Source organism: Tachypleus tridentatus, chromosome 7 (assembly GCF_004210375.1).
Source record: "Tachypleus tridentatus isolate NWPU-2018 chromosome 7, ASM421037v1, whole genome shotgun sequence".
Lineage (NCBI taxonomy): Eukaryota > Metazoa > Arthropoda > Merostomata > Xiphosura > Limulidae > Tachypleus > Tachypleus tridentatus.
This window is the reverse complement of record NC_134831.1, coordinates 49,145,928-49,161,624: the sequence shown is the minus strand read 5'-3', so window position 1 is coordinate 49,161,624 and position 15,697 is coordinate 49,145,928. Positions and strand designations below refer to the sequence as shown.

Sequence of the window (15,697 nt, the reverse complement as noted above, 5' to 3'; positions counted from 1 at the left end):
TGTTTTAATAATTTTGTTTTTTCATCTTAGTTTTTTTTATTTCAATCTGTAAATTTGATAGAACTTATTTATTATAGGTAACAGTTAATTCTTTCAACATTACTTTTCTTTCATTAATAAGCTTTGATACTTAATATTTCAAATGCACATTGTAAAGATGCAAGTTATAGATCCAACTAAAATTTATTATATAAACCATTTGCAGATTTTTCCTGTCAATTATGGTTTGTGTTTTAATGAATTGCTCCTGAAGAAACTGTGAAATGAAATATATAGTGTCCAATTAAAAGAAAACAACAATTTGGTGTTATAAGATAATTTATTTCTACTATTAAGATGCCTTCTAGACTCCAGTATGCACTACAGAAATTGAATATATACAACAGTGTTCTCATGTTTTATGATTATTTCCTTGAACCCTTCTTAGTTTGGAAAGAAAATATTTTTAGTGACAATATATATGCCACTTAATACCGTTTTTAATAAACACCTCTGCTGTGTCATCTCCTTAAAGTCCATCTCCATGTGCAAGGCTTCAACTTTCTAGAATTTCAAAACATTCTGAAAAAGTCATGTAATTCTTTCTTCTGAAGGCTGTCAGCATGACACTTCAGGTCATCACCATCTTTACAATCAATTTTTCATGCTTCTTAATTCATAATTCTTGCACTTAAACACAAAATTTTATCTTTTGCCACCCGATTATAAAACTAAGTTACTGATTTGCCAATTGTTCTAATTAATGAACAAGTTATTTAAACAAAATAATAATAAAAATATATGGTATTAACCTGAATAAATAATATAATGTTAAGGTATTCTTATCGTAATTTTGATTTTTTTATTGCATGAATAGAATTGATTGCAAGTTACATTTCTCGAAGCAATTCAGCTCGAATGTTGACAGTCACTGTCAAGTAGTTTGTTAATATAAAATGTGTCTTAACTATTACTATATCTTTTGTATTCTAACTGGCCAGAAAGACCCTGATATTTGATGTAAGGCCTCATCAATACTGGATATAGTGTAGTTGTTATAATACACACATTTCTTTAGTTTCAATTGATAGTTCTTAATAAATATTGCAGCATTGAAAAACTGTGGAATAACCTTAAGTTTGTACCTTGCTAAAATATACATACCAATCTGATGCCCACAAATTAATCAGCTGCCCACTAAACAGTCATATTATTCATTTTTTTGCTGAATCAAAACATTTAAAATCTCTTCAAAAACACACACGTAGGATTTGTCACCATGTAGTGAAAGTTACAATGTTTGGTAACTCTGTAGTCAGAAACTACTTGAAATAATATTTATTTGAAGTTGTTTATATACACATCTCTCATTGAAGACAGGTCATATATTTTAGGTGACAGTAACAATTATCTTTGACTTTGTGCATTCTCCACAACAAAAGCAGAATACTGACAGACTCCACTCCAGGAAAACTAAAATTAAAAATGGAAGCAAATCACAGACATGGAAAGTAAATAAAATTGTGATAAAATATACTAAAATATTTTTTCTCACAACCAAAACTGTTGACTTTAAGTTGTCACATGGTCAACATTTCTTTGAGTATATATTTTATTACTGTATTTTAATGAATTTTTCATATGTTATGTTTTTAACTAAATGTTTTTTATTATACTCTTGAAATTTAAAGAAAAACATTATTTTGTGTATATTAGATTTTTTTTCTCCTATGTAGTACCTTTTTCTTCTGCTGTGGTAGTATTCCCATATAAACTGATTTCTGAGCAAGCATCATATCAATAGATGCATTGAATAATGGGAGAATCAGACAGGAAATTCACAGAATAGTCTGTAATTGAAAACATGACTTAGTTTTAAGTTGTGTGAGAAACTTACAGACTGGACACATTTAACAGAATGTGAAAACAGTCTTAATTACAAACAAGCAAAAACAAATAATTGCATATTTTCATAGACAAAGGGATGATCACCTCTAATGAGTTGATCAAAGAGTCAGCAGCTCTTTTTATTTCTCAAAAAAGGATTTATTTCAAAGTAACCCTGTGGTGGCAAAGTGGATCTCTGAAAGTAAATTAAGGTTCTTATCTAACAAGATAGCTTAACCAAGTAACTGATCAATCTCTTAGCTGTAACCTACATAAATTATCCACTAGTTCTAGCAAAGCATGTTGCAATCGTAGACTTTTTTTGATATATGTGTGGTATAAGTATAACTTTCTGCTGGGAGAAAAGATATTTGCCATAAAGAGTACAGACAATTAGAATAAAATAATTTTAGCAGTTTTTTTTACCCATATATTTATGCCAAAGCTACTTAGAAATAGACTCAAAATAAATTTAAAAAAAATTCTAAGTTACTAAATATAGAATGTATGATATGCTCACATATTGCATTGCTTTATTATATTTCTTTGTTTGTCCTAAACACTGCTGTGTGTTTCTTAGTCAAAGAAAGAAATCTATTTTGGGCGATTATTCATTGATTAACATTTCAAACATTTATCTATATTTAGTGGTTTTTAAATGTGGCAATTTTTAAAGCCTTTATTTTTTACTTGGGTAATTTTATAAAGGCATATTGCACAATTTTCTGAGGTGACAGCATTAAGTTTACAGACTTACAACACTAAAGTCCAGGGTCCAACTTGCCATGATAAAGACACTACATTGCTCAACTATAAAGTAGTCTGCTAATTTCATTTTTGTAGCTACACTGAATCTTTCATCTTAGTTATTGTTTTCTGAAGATAAATCTACTTAGTTCACTAGAATAATATGGGATTTAATCTATTTTGCAACATTAAAATAACAAAAACTAAGGATAACTAGGAACCCTTCATCCATCCATATTGTTCAAGTCCTTATCATTCAAATATTTATCAAATTTTCCCTTAACACTTTCCCTATAGGCAAAGTCAAGAAGTATGTAAAGCAAACTCAGAAATTTTCCAAGAAAAAACACTCAGTGTGCCAAATGCCAGCAAAATTGAATTGCTTTATGTCAGTTTCCAAAATTTTGATGCTCTTCTTACAAACATTCCAAACAGAGAAGACAATAGTGCCATTTTTAACCAAGGAGATTCTCCCAAATAATTATTTCAAAATTCATAATGAAGTTAGTGCATCATTCTACTAAGAGTGTAGCCTATCTTGCAAAACTAAATGCTCTGAACAGAGCTAATAGTGTCTCAAAAAGAAAAAGTAGAAATATGATTTACAGCCAAGCAACTTGTTAACCAAGTAGAGAAAGACAATCAAGTTAGCTAACTGCAAATATTTAAATTTCAGAAAGAATGTGTTACTTCTCTACAAAAGTTTGCTGAGAAACTGTTGAAGGGATGCTTTCTGAATTATTATATTGTAAGAGCTGTGAATGGTTTTGACCCAAGGTTTATTATTAAATAACCATAGACAGCATTTGCAAAATTTGAACTGATCTTGCAGAAACTTTTCCATTTCAGATTTTTAATAACATTACAAAATTTTGTAAGTAATGACATATTTCTAATGTTTTAGAAAATGAAAAAAAACATAGTGAATGTTGTTTGTTGTTCCTTTTATATATTATAAATTAAATTGATTAAGTGTTTTCCAATAGTTTCTGTTACAACTGTGGGGAAGGAAACTTAATTCAAGACCTGAATTGGAGAAGACCTCAGTAAAGGGTAAGCTAGCCTCTGCTACCTACACTCAGACTCAAGCATATCTCCGTCCTTTGCTAAAACGTCTTAAGAACAGGACAATACAGGAGGATATCTTGGCTCACCTTGTCATTATTGTTAAATTTCTACTCAACAGGGACTATGTGAAGGTCAGTCAAAATCAGATTATTATAATACAAAGGACTTTTCAATATTGTGCCTTGTAATATTTTAATATGTCTTAAGAATGTAAGATTGTTTTTCTTTCAAATATGATGTTATTAATATAAAAAAAGATAATAAACACAACTATGCAAGTTGCAACAATTTATCAGAAATAAAGGAAAGTAGCATTATATACATTCTAGTTTTCAATCAGTTCTTTACTAGGTTACTTTTTTATGCATATAATAGTTCATTTTTAATTGAGATTTATTTGTAGTTTTTGATCTAACCAACTAAAAGATAATAGCACTAATTTATGTTACAGCCTACAAAATATACACTATATCAAAACGTACTTACTTCTCCCACACTAAAGCTACTACTTGACTGTCAGGGTTTCTTTCTATGAATATCTAAGTATTGGTCTCATTTTGTTCTGCTTGCTTCAGTCTTTTATACTCCACTTAATTGCCTTTAGCGATATTTGTCTCATGACACTCTTCATTTACATCAGTGTGCTCTTCATTTTGGTACTGAGGTATCATCCAAAGAGTGTTATCACTTATCTCAACAAACAATTTGCTAATGGATTTCACCATACTATGATCATTGAATATACTTTGATTTAATTCTGAGGGCAAGTGGAATTTACATAGGGAATGAAGGATGAGTGTTCATAATTCTAGATCAGATGGGTTCTGTTTCTTCGGGTTGGTTAAGGTGTACAAAATCCCTTCTTCATTCCAAATCTAGGGTGTTTCCTTTTGGACTCCTTCAGATTGAGAAGAAGGTTTGTCCACTTCAGTGTTGCCTATCTTCTCCTTGTTATTCAAGAGGTTCAGAATGCATCACTTTATGTGTAAATACACATACACACTTATGAGTGGATTTCATATATATGTATGTGTGTGTGTGTGTATGTATATGTGTGTGTAGAATATTAATACTGAACAGTCAAGTAAAATAAAACCCAATCAAAAGGAAGAACTGCAATAAAAACAGTAAATATAAATCTCTGACTAATGATAATTTGTTACAAACAAACACGCTGAAACAAAACTCAACGAAGAAGTACTGCACTAATCAAAAGGTTCCCCAGAGTACAGGCTATAATGTGGGATATAAAATGCACCATAGGTTTTGAAGATGAGTGAAGAAGTAAAACCCACATTGTTGTGGGGATACACCTCTCAACCTCCATTCACCAGTTTCACATGAAGAAAAATGAAATAATCAAAGGAATAGAAATATAAATTAGGAGAACAAGATGTGGGTGCTCAAACCCACCATGTCCCACATCTATATCATCCTTCAGCATGGCCAGGTAGTTAAGGCACTCAACTCATAATCTGAGGATCCCAGGTTCAAATCCCCATCATGCCAAACATACTCATCCTTTCAGTCATTCAGACAACAAACAATATTATTATATTTATATAGATAAATAAAAATTTATCAATGATTCACTTTTGTAATAAACCTTTATTTGTTTGTTAAATAGTTTTTGCAAGACTAAAACCTGTAGAGTGTACATTTCAAAAGAGAGCCCTAATGTATTAAAACCTGAAAATGTAAAAAAGTATTAAAAATGAAATATTGAACATCATTATACAAGTATGTCTTTGGTGGACTTAGTAGATTTAAGGTCTTTACAGAAACATGAAACTAAGGATTTAGAATATTCTAATTATTTAAATATGTCATATAACATAGAAGCATCCAAATATTGTTTGGTTTCTGTAACCTAAAATTTTTATTACAACAGCTTAATCTTACTTTTAAAACAATTTGGCTAGTAAAAGACTGGGTAATATTTGATGTTAGTTAAAGTGCTTTGTGATGATCTGAGTGGTGGTGAACTTCATACATCATGATCAGTTTGTAAATAAATATGATATTGAAGAAGTCTTGTTTGTGTTTATAATGATAAAAATAGTGTTCTTATCACCACAGCATTATTTATTTTAAACACAAAATATGAAATTTATGTGGATTATGATTGTTGTTGTTTTTTTTTGTTAAAACTGTCTTTGCAACCTCCCAATTTTTACCATTCTAAGAAATGCTAAAAAGAATACATTTGTTATAAATGTCATAATATTGACAAATTTGTTTTTAAGTACTGTGGTTCTATGTTGTTGCTCTTAAAGATAGCTTCTTCAATTTCTAAATTCTTTCCAGCCTTAGATTGAAAAATTAAAATTAATTTGCTGAGAATAGATATTGAAGTATTTGCACTGATTAAACATTGTAGTTTAATTTTGGCATTAACAATTTGTTGTGTGTATTTCTTCATATTTGTGTAACAACTTGTAATTCTGATATGTAGAACCATATAATTCCATTATTTTTTTCTTTCTGTGAACTGTAGGTACTTGATTGTGAGTAGAAAAAAAAAGATTATATATGCAATGTTTAGATAGTTTAAATAAATATAAAGTACATAACCAGGAGAAACTCGGTTGATAAGAACTTTTCCCTTTTATCTTGTTGGACAGGGCCCAAATTGAATATTGGGAGATGCTAGTGTAACCTGATAAATGTCAACAAGTTCCTAAGTTTTGATACATATTCTTGGATCTTTTGAGAATAGAAATTTGGTATCAGTTTGTTTGTGCATTCTATTTGTCACATTTTTATCATATTTTTAGAAATATGTTATTACACTTTGAGTACACAGTTGTTACCTCTCAACTCTGGTTAACACAGAATATATTTTTGTTTTGCATGCAAACAGTAGATAAATATGAATAACACAAAACTGTAATCATATACTTTATTCTCTTATTTAGGCAAGTGACTCCTATCTGCAAATGGCGATAGGTAACTCTCCATGGCCTATCGGTGTCACAATGGTTGGTATTCATGCTCGAACAGGCCGAGAAAAGATTTTTGCCCAGAACATAGCTCGTATCCTTTGTAAAATTACCATTATAGCATTAAACTGTAAATACAATGTGTATAAGTATGAGCACTGTACTTGTTATATAATTATGGATAATGTTAGTTAAGGCTTTTAGTATTTCTTTGCAAAACACATAATATATATGTATGTAACTTGGTGTAACATGTAAATAACTTTTAGTAATAGTTTATAATGTTACACTGCAAAACATATATTTTACTAAGAAGACTAATATTATTACATTATGAAATATTTATTATGTAAATGTCTGTGCTTGTAGTATTCTTTTTGAACCTCACCAGTCAAATAAAAAAATGTGGATCCAGCAAATTAAATAAAACTAAAGTCTCTAATACTGTATGTTACATGTTCACCTTCTAGTGTTTTCACTATGAACTAACTAAAATCAAAAGACAGCCACGTTGATTAAATATAACATATTTAACGTGTTATAAATGACTGAGAATCCAAGTTTATTTTTTTCCATAGTATCTTTCTGAATTATCTACTACTCTCAATTAAACTTTTCTTTAGCCTGTCTTTCTCACATACTGAAAAACAACTAGCAAGCCATTAGAAAGAAAAACCATAGGTTTTTGCTTCATTCTTTAGATAAGTATACCAAAATAGACCAATCAAGTCATTTTTTACTGCATTAAATACTTTTGCATCTAATCAAGGACAATAAAGGAACAGCTATGTATGTAAAAATCATATTACTAATACAATTGTAAATGCAAATGTGCAATTTATTACAAATAGTATGATGGATCATAATATATTTAGATATTGCACTTTAATAATTCTCCAATAAAACAATCTAGCTACTACCTCTTTAAACACATTAATAAGGAAGCTCTTAATCTGAATAGTAAAAATATATATTGCTTTATGGATTTTACAGCAAAGAAAACAAATGTTTTGTGCTGTGAAAAATACTTGGATGAAACTACTTTCCAAGGGTGAAATTGATCCTAGGACTTTTGCATAGTCTAGCATGAATGCAAGCGTCATTGAAGTATTATAGATCTGGTGACACATTCATGATGATGAAAAACCAACTTGAAGTAAAAATATATTCAAAAGATAGTTGGTATGGGTATTAAAATAAAGTACAGAACAATGTTTCAACATTCTATAAAACAAAACAAAAGATGGGAAAATGAATATTGAAGAAAAGTGACTAACTTAGAACCAATGGTCAACCACAGGTCTTCTTTATCAAATAAATGAAACATCATTTTACTTAAAAGTAATGTCAAATTAGTAGTGACACGGCATGGTCAGGTTTTTAGGGTGCTTAACTCATAATCTAAAGGTCACATGTTTGTATCCCCATCATACCAAACATGCTCTCCCTTTCAGCTGTTGGAGTGTTATAATATGATGGTCAATCCCACTGTTTGTTGGTAAAAGAGTAGCTCAAGAGTTGACGATAGATGGTAATGATTAAGTGCCTTCCTTCTAGTCTTTCACTGCTAAATTATAAATGGCTTACACAGATAGCCCTCATGTATCTTTGCACTAAATCCAAAACAAATGAATAAATTAGCACAAAAATATAAAATCAGATAACATTTAATATTTAGAGACAATAAGGGACCTGTTGGTCCATCTTGGCTATCCCATCATCTGAGTCAAACTAAATCTATTAAATAAATAAAATAAAAAAATAATAATAATAATGAAATTTAAAGCCAGCCCTTATCATTTATATATCTATCAAGCTTTCTTTTAAAGTCATGTAAATTTACTGCCCCCATAACATCTGAAGGCAACCAATTGCATAGGCCAACCACCCTATTTGAAAAACAAAATTTTCTTAGCTCGAAATGGCTTTTACCTTACCTAAATCTATATTTGTTTCCCCTAGTACCATAGTTCTTGCTGTTAAGTATGAAAAATGCTGAAGCATCAACATTATTATTTCTTTTTCAATCTTAAACACTTCAGTCAGGTTCTAACTATTATTTTCTCAAGAGAAAACAATTTTGAGGATCTTAATCTCTTCTCATATAATAACCCTTCCATCCTAAGTACCATTTTAGTAACCCTTCTCTGAACCCTTTTCAATAGCTCAATGTCTATCTTGAGGTAAGAAGCCCCAGATTGAAAAAAAATACACCAAATACAACCTAAACAGTGACTTGTACAGTAAAATTATAACCTCTTTAGACTTGTATTCAGTATTTCTGTAGATACAACCAAAAATCTTACTTGTCCTACCATTAGCACAACACACTGCTTTGGATAGCTTTAGAGACTGATCAACCATTACACCAAGATCCTTTTCTTTCATGACACTGTTAAGGTTATTCTTATTTAAATTGTACTTACAATTCAAATTACGATAACCAACATGCAATATCTTGCATTTATCATAATTAAAACCCATCTGTTATTTATTTGTCCAAATCACTAAATGATCTAAATCTTTTATAATGCAGCAGCATCCTCTTCATAGCCAGCAATACCAAAGTAAGTAACATATTGACCTTTCCTTTATCTATATCATTAACATAAGTCAAAAAGAGCAATAGTTCTAAGACTGAGACCTGAGGTACACCACTTGCAATATTAATCCAGTTTTTCTGAACTCAATTTATAACAACTCTCTGCTTTCTTCAATTAAGCCACTCTTCTATCCAATTAGTTAACTTATCCTCCATGACTACAGAGAGAAGTTTTTTCCAAGCCTTTTATGTTGCATTTTGTGAAATGTTTTCTGAAAATTCAGATACACCACATCCACACTCTTATCCTCTTTTACATATGCAGTAACATTTTCAAAGCATGACAAGATTTGTATTGTGAGATTTTTCTCTTAGTGAAATTATGTTGACTATCTGATAAATTTCTAAACTTTGTGAAATAACTTTGCAAAGTATATTTTATCAGACTTTCCAATTTTTTTTATACAACTAATGTAAGATTAAAAGGCATGTAATTACTTAGACAACTTCTATTACCTCCCTTGAAGATGGGGAGTGACATCAGCTAATTTCCATTCTGTTAGTAATTGTCCACTATTCAAGGGCTTATAAAAAATTGTGGCAATGAGCTCACATATCCAATCCTAGACCTCCTTTAAAATCCTCAGGGAAATATTATTTGGCCCAGATAATATCATATTTAAACTTCTCAATTTTATTTTAACAAGCTCAGAATTTAAGTAATTGTCTCATTCAACTTCATTTTCATCTATCAGTTATTCATGACGAGGAATACTGCTCAAGTCTTTATTAGTAGAAACAGAGGAAAAAGCAGAATTTGATAATCTAGCTATTTCATAATCATCAGATACAAGCCTTCCTTTATCATCCCTTGAGGGTTCTATTTCCATCCTAACATTTTGTTCACCTCCAATGTGCTTCCAAAATTACTTACTGTTAGTTATGTTTGTAGCCAAATGTTTTTCATACATCATTTTGGATTTTCTAATTTCCTTTTTAATCAACTATCTTGATCTTCTATAATCTTTAAAATCTTCTATAATACCAGTTAGTTTAAGCTTTTTAAATTTGTGATGCTTTCTTTCAATTTTCTCTCTTAAATCATGTGTGAGCCAATCTACTTTTTTAATTGCAGCTACCATTTTCTTTTTGTAAGGAATGTATTTGTTTTGAATACTGAAAAGTTTTACTTCAAAAATTTTCCACATTTGCTCAGTGTCCCCAAATAACTCAGCTGACCAATTTACAACAGATAATTCTTGTTTAATCATTTCAAAATTCTCTTTTTTTTGTTAAATTTGAAATCAAAATATCAGTATTCCTGATTTCTATATGCAGCAAAACATCAAATTTAATACAGCAGTGTGTATCTAGGTATTTTCCAATTTCTGCCCTCTCAACCATCTGTATATCTGAAATTAACAATAAATCTAAAAGAGCATTATTTCTAGTAGGTTCCTTAGCCAATTAATGAAGAAATCCATCTTGAACAATTTTCATAAACCTTTTTCCCTTATGGTTTGACTCTGTCATTTCCTAATCAATATGTTTGAGATTAAAATCAACTATATTTATGACTTTTATTAACAACTAAAATGTTAATCTCAATGTAAAGTTTCTCACTAATTTCATCAGTTTCATCCGAAGGTCTGTATCAAATTCTTACTAATAGCTTTTTCAATCACCTTGCTGTTATCCTTAATATTCTCAATCTCAACACACACTACATATAAAATCACTTCTTCCCCTCTCTTTACTTCTCTGTCCCTATTAGATATTCTATAACCATGTATTTCATAGAAATTTCTGTCATCAAAATTATCTACATTTAACCATGTTTCAGTTATCACTTCTAATCCTACCAGTGCATTAAAATCGTCTATTTTATTTCTTGTACTTCTAGCATTGCAATAGTAACAAGTAAGCCTATTCTTATAACTATTTTTGCACTGATTTCCTATGTTAAACTTTTCTCTACATCTAAATTATTTTTTATTTAGTTTATCTTTACTTTCACCCCTGACTAGGCCTAGTTTAAAACATCCTTTACAGCTGAATAAATAGCCCTTGCAAACATGCCAGACCCTTTCCTACTTAAGTGTAAACATTCCATTCCAAAATGTTCCCTCCTCCCACAAATCCAAGCAGCTAACCTGCTCAGTCTTGCTTATTAATTTCATCTTAACATTTAGCCCTAGTGACCTACTCAAAATTTCATCTCCACAATAATTTTGGTGGTATCCCTGAAACAATTAATTTGTGGACTTTATTTTTAAATGCTTTTATCAGCTCTTTGTAAATATAAATGAAGTAGACAAGGTATCTACCATTACTTTTCTTTATTATACATTCACTTCTATTTTGTCCATTTTTTGTGTGTTTGGCCTCATGTGTGTGTGTTGACTTTTTTAAATTTTAAGTTTCCAAGTATCTAATTATTCAAATTAAAGTTTACCTTTTCAGTGTTTGCGATGATCCAGTAATAAATACTTCTCTGTATAATAAAACATTGCTTGGAAAGGGTAGTAAAAGTAGATGATTATAGTACATTAATTTTTCATTATTTTTCTAACAGTTGGTAGGACCTTTTTTATGCTTCTGCTGTTTAATACATAGTAGAAATATGTGTAAAGAGTATTTCATTTGCATTCAATCAATTTGACAATGCTGTATAGAAAATAAAATATTTATTTGTGTCACCCTGTGATAATGAGTCATATTTGTAATTGATTCGTGTGAATATTTTCTGTTATAACACCAATTATATTTAAAAGTGTTATAAGCATTTGAAATAATTTGTCATTTCTTCAGTGAATGTAGGTTTTCATAAACAATGGGAACTCTTTTCTCTCATCTTGTGAAAACTTGTACAGTTTTCATTCTGTAATGGGTTTTATATACAAAAGTTTTTGATAAAGTAGGAAAAATTACAAAGATTGTGTGATAGATGATCTTTGAATTTTCTTTTCTTTTATCCATAACCTCAGATGTACTAAATGATGAAACTCAAAGAAAATTCATACAGGTATGTTATACCAAATGACACAACATCTAGGATTATTAAACCCACTTAATTTAGTTTTGTAGTGGTATTTGATAATATTGTAATGTTATCTTATTTATAAGGGTAAATAATTGGAAGTTGTTTACAGTAGTTTGTATCATTTAGGCATGAAATGTCTTTTGCTTGTAGTCATATAATTCAAAGTTGTGAAATTTTCTACAGAAAAGATGTTTGTTATATATATGTAATTTCTTTTCAAATTTTAAGTAACAGTATTAAGCTGCAAACTTATTTAATTGATATCCACTACTGTTTGCTATTGCTGTTTTGTAAAATGAAGTATGGAAGTCATGACAGTGTTATTATTTATATAGCCAAAAATTATAACTGATCTCATGAATTTCATTTTCTTTCCTTTTTTGTAGGCCCTGAAAAGACTGATGACCCAGTGTCAGAGATTTTATCCCACAGATCCATCTCGTTCAGTTGAATACAATGCTTAAACAAAAATATTTATATCATGTACTTTAAATACATCCAAATAGGGTCTTATTACTGTCACAAATTGTAAAAATTACAATAAAAATAAAAGATCTTGTAAAATCTATCACATATTTAAAGAAATGTAACCCACACTTACTCATACAAAATTTTAAGTTTAAAATCCTAGTATTAATGGATCGAGCTCTGTTGAGTACTAAGTGGTAGCTCCAGAAATTTTGCCAGGAAGCAATAATTTCTTGTGTGGAAGTTAGCTGCTTTGTAGGAAGTGAAAGAGAGTTTGTTTACTGATGTAACTAGTGGTCTATGATTGTATACTATCTTATCTATTTTCTGTTTTTAGCTTTTCCTAGCTGCACAATTTGGTATTTTGTTTTCTAGCAGTTTCATTCCCTCTGAATGTTGATGAAGGTCTTCCTTAAGTGCTACTTTTACTTTATTAATACAGAGGAGGTTCATTTTCTACTTAATTTAACATAGGGGTTTATTTTTCACACTTATTAGTTTCTCCTCTTCTGTGTAGCCTGTCACCCTAGTCCAGATGATAATGTTGCTTTGATCTCTGCTGCACAATCATTCAGAATTTTTTGCAGTACATTATGCAAGTCAGTTGCAAATATTATGTTGATGACACTGTCTATTTATATTTTTTAACAGAATTTGCAAGTTTTTAGCCCATAAGATATCCACAATTACTAGTAAGCCTATATTAGTCCACTTATAAGCTGCAAACAGTGGCATAACACACAGTCTGGTAGTTTAGGTAAATACCCTACCACAGATCAGGTGTTTTTTGTTTATTTTTTATTAACAATTTATACTAACACTGTAGTTTGAGTGTGTATAATTGGAACTAATGTTGCTATTATGACGTTTATTAAGGATGTGAATCCGGCATGGCTCGTTGGTTTGGACACTTGATACTCAGTTTGAGGGTCGTAGGTTCTAATCTCCATTCCATCAAACATGCCACCCTTTCAGTTGTAAAACATTATAAAGTAGTGATTAATCTGTTGGTAAACATTTGGCAGGCGTTATTTGGAATACGCATGTTCGTCATTCTTTCACAATATGTATATCAGATGACTTAGCATGTTTCTGGGAAAACGTCTAGATAAAGCATGTAATTGGATTCAAACACAACAAATATAATTCGCGCAAGCAATTGCTTAATAAAACTTATCACCAATTTAAAAATAGAAAGAATGTGATTCAGTACACTAATGCTCAGCAACATTGTATTAGCCTAGATCACAAAACTTACAATAAAATAATTTTTATGTAAGCTTAAATTTCAGTTTCTGTTAATAATAATATTATTTTCTAATGACTAATGAAGACCAAACACAACGAAAATTTACTCACAAAATCGATTCGCAGAAAGGTAATCGATTATATGAAAAAGAAAATAAATCTAATATTGCATATGTCCCAAGTAGCCTGCAGAAACGTCATGTGTAATTGAATCACCTAGCAAGTTTAACAAGTTATCTTAAATCTATAGTGTCTTAAGTTAGAAATTTGATTATTTTCAATTTAGCCTGCAAGTATAAATTACTTATATCACGGTCAAATTATGTTTTTCATAACTAATATTTTCTGCTATTCTTGTCAAAACGCTTTAGTGAAAAACCTGTTCCTGAAAACCATGGTAGTTGAGAAAGCATTTGTCCACATTCAGTTTAGTTACTGGGAAAGTCAAGGAGCTTGTTTTAGAAGGTACCAGAACAGTGCTTCACATGAGCTTTCAATGGTCTTGCCTGGTTATACTGCAGTGAATGAATTGCTGGTAGAAAAACAATAATAAAACATTATTTGTCTAACAAATCATTGAAGTTCTCTTTGTATTTCGCTCGTAAAGAATTACCTTCAAGACGACACAACTCCTCAATAATCTTTCGTCAACTACTACATTTATTGTCTAATAGAGATCCAGTGCTTCAATAATGGTTACAAAAAATAACAACTAAAGTATACAAATGTTGATATTTAAAATGAACTACTAAAAATTACCGCTCATCATGTTCTTCGTTACGTCAACTCAGACATTAAAGCATCATTTAGTACAATATCAGTCATTGTTAATGAAATAACAGACAAACAAGAATGGAATAAAATGAGTTTCAATGTGAGATATGTCGACATAAATTTTAAGTCACAGAAACATTTGTCGGTATGTATGTAATACCTAATGTCATTACAGGCAATGCTACAAACACTTGGATATGTGATTTGCAAGTGTGGCATATCTCTTCATTTATTGCAGTCAGTGCTATGAACGTTTACAGTGATCAAGTTATAACAAGTGCAAGATCACTTTAATGGCATGTATGAACAAGTAAAATGCAAAGCTGTTGAATTAGACGTAGGCCAGTCTCAGTTTTCAAGAAAAAAAAAGCAACTAAGAGTCATGATGTTGGTGAGTTATCAGAATTCCATGATCATGAAACACTTGAGGAACACTACAGACGGATATAATATGCTAAATGTGACAACCTCATTTCATTTTTACAAAGTAAGTGTCAACAGCCAGGATATGTAACATACATAAACTGATAAAAGCGGCAACAGGTCGAGATTGTGAAAAATAACTTTGGAAAGTTTGAAAAATTGTATACGGGTGATATGACTGAAAACATATTACCATTAGATACGGCACAGTGTTCGTTGTCTCAGTTAAAATACGAGGAGAAAAGAAAATGGGCGTCTGATATCAACTTGTAAGATCTTAAATGTCTGTGTTCAAGGACATTATACAACTGTAAGAAACATATCACTGATAAAATGAAATGACTGACCTGTAGACATCGAGAGGTTATACCACAGTTTGTTACTGTAGCTGAATTAGTTCTTTCTGCCACAAATGCTACCAGTGAGCATCATTTCTTTACACTTAAGAACATATAATCATATCTGTGATAAAGCACCACTTTTTCTATACAAGAAACTTCTAATATTGTCCATTAATTTTTAAACGTGTCTTGCATATCTGTAGGTGTTATTCTTCCATTGTCTCCAAAAGTAAAC

At 30.3% G+C, this 15,697-nt stretch overlaps 1 protein-coding gene across 1 annotated transcript in view; it reads left to right on the top strand.

The window, feature by feature from the left end:
• Positions 1–12,793, top strand: part of Prp18 (pre-mRNA processing factor 18) — a 49,505-nt gene extending 36,712 nt beyond the window's left edge. The window contains exons 6-9 of the mRNA XM_076511528.1: positions 3,600–3,812; positions 6,600–6,717; positions 12,153–12,190; positions 12,595–12,793. Of these exons, the coding sequence (XP_076367643.1) occupies positions 3,600–3,812; positions 6,600–6,717; positions 12,153–12,190; positions 12,595–12,672 (447 nt within the window). The 3' untranslated portion in view covers positions 12,673–12,793. The remainder of the gene's footprint in view (positions 1–3,599; positions 3,813–6,599; positions 6,718–12,152; positions 12,191–12,594) is intronic.
• The last annotated feature ends 2,904 nt before the right edge of the window (positions 12,794–15,697 follow it).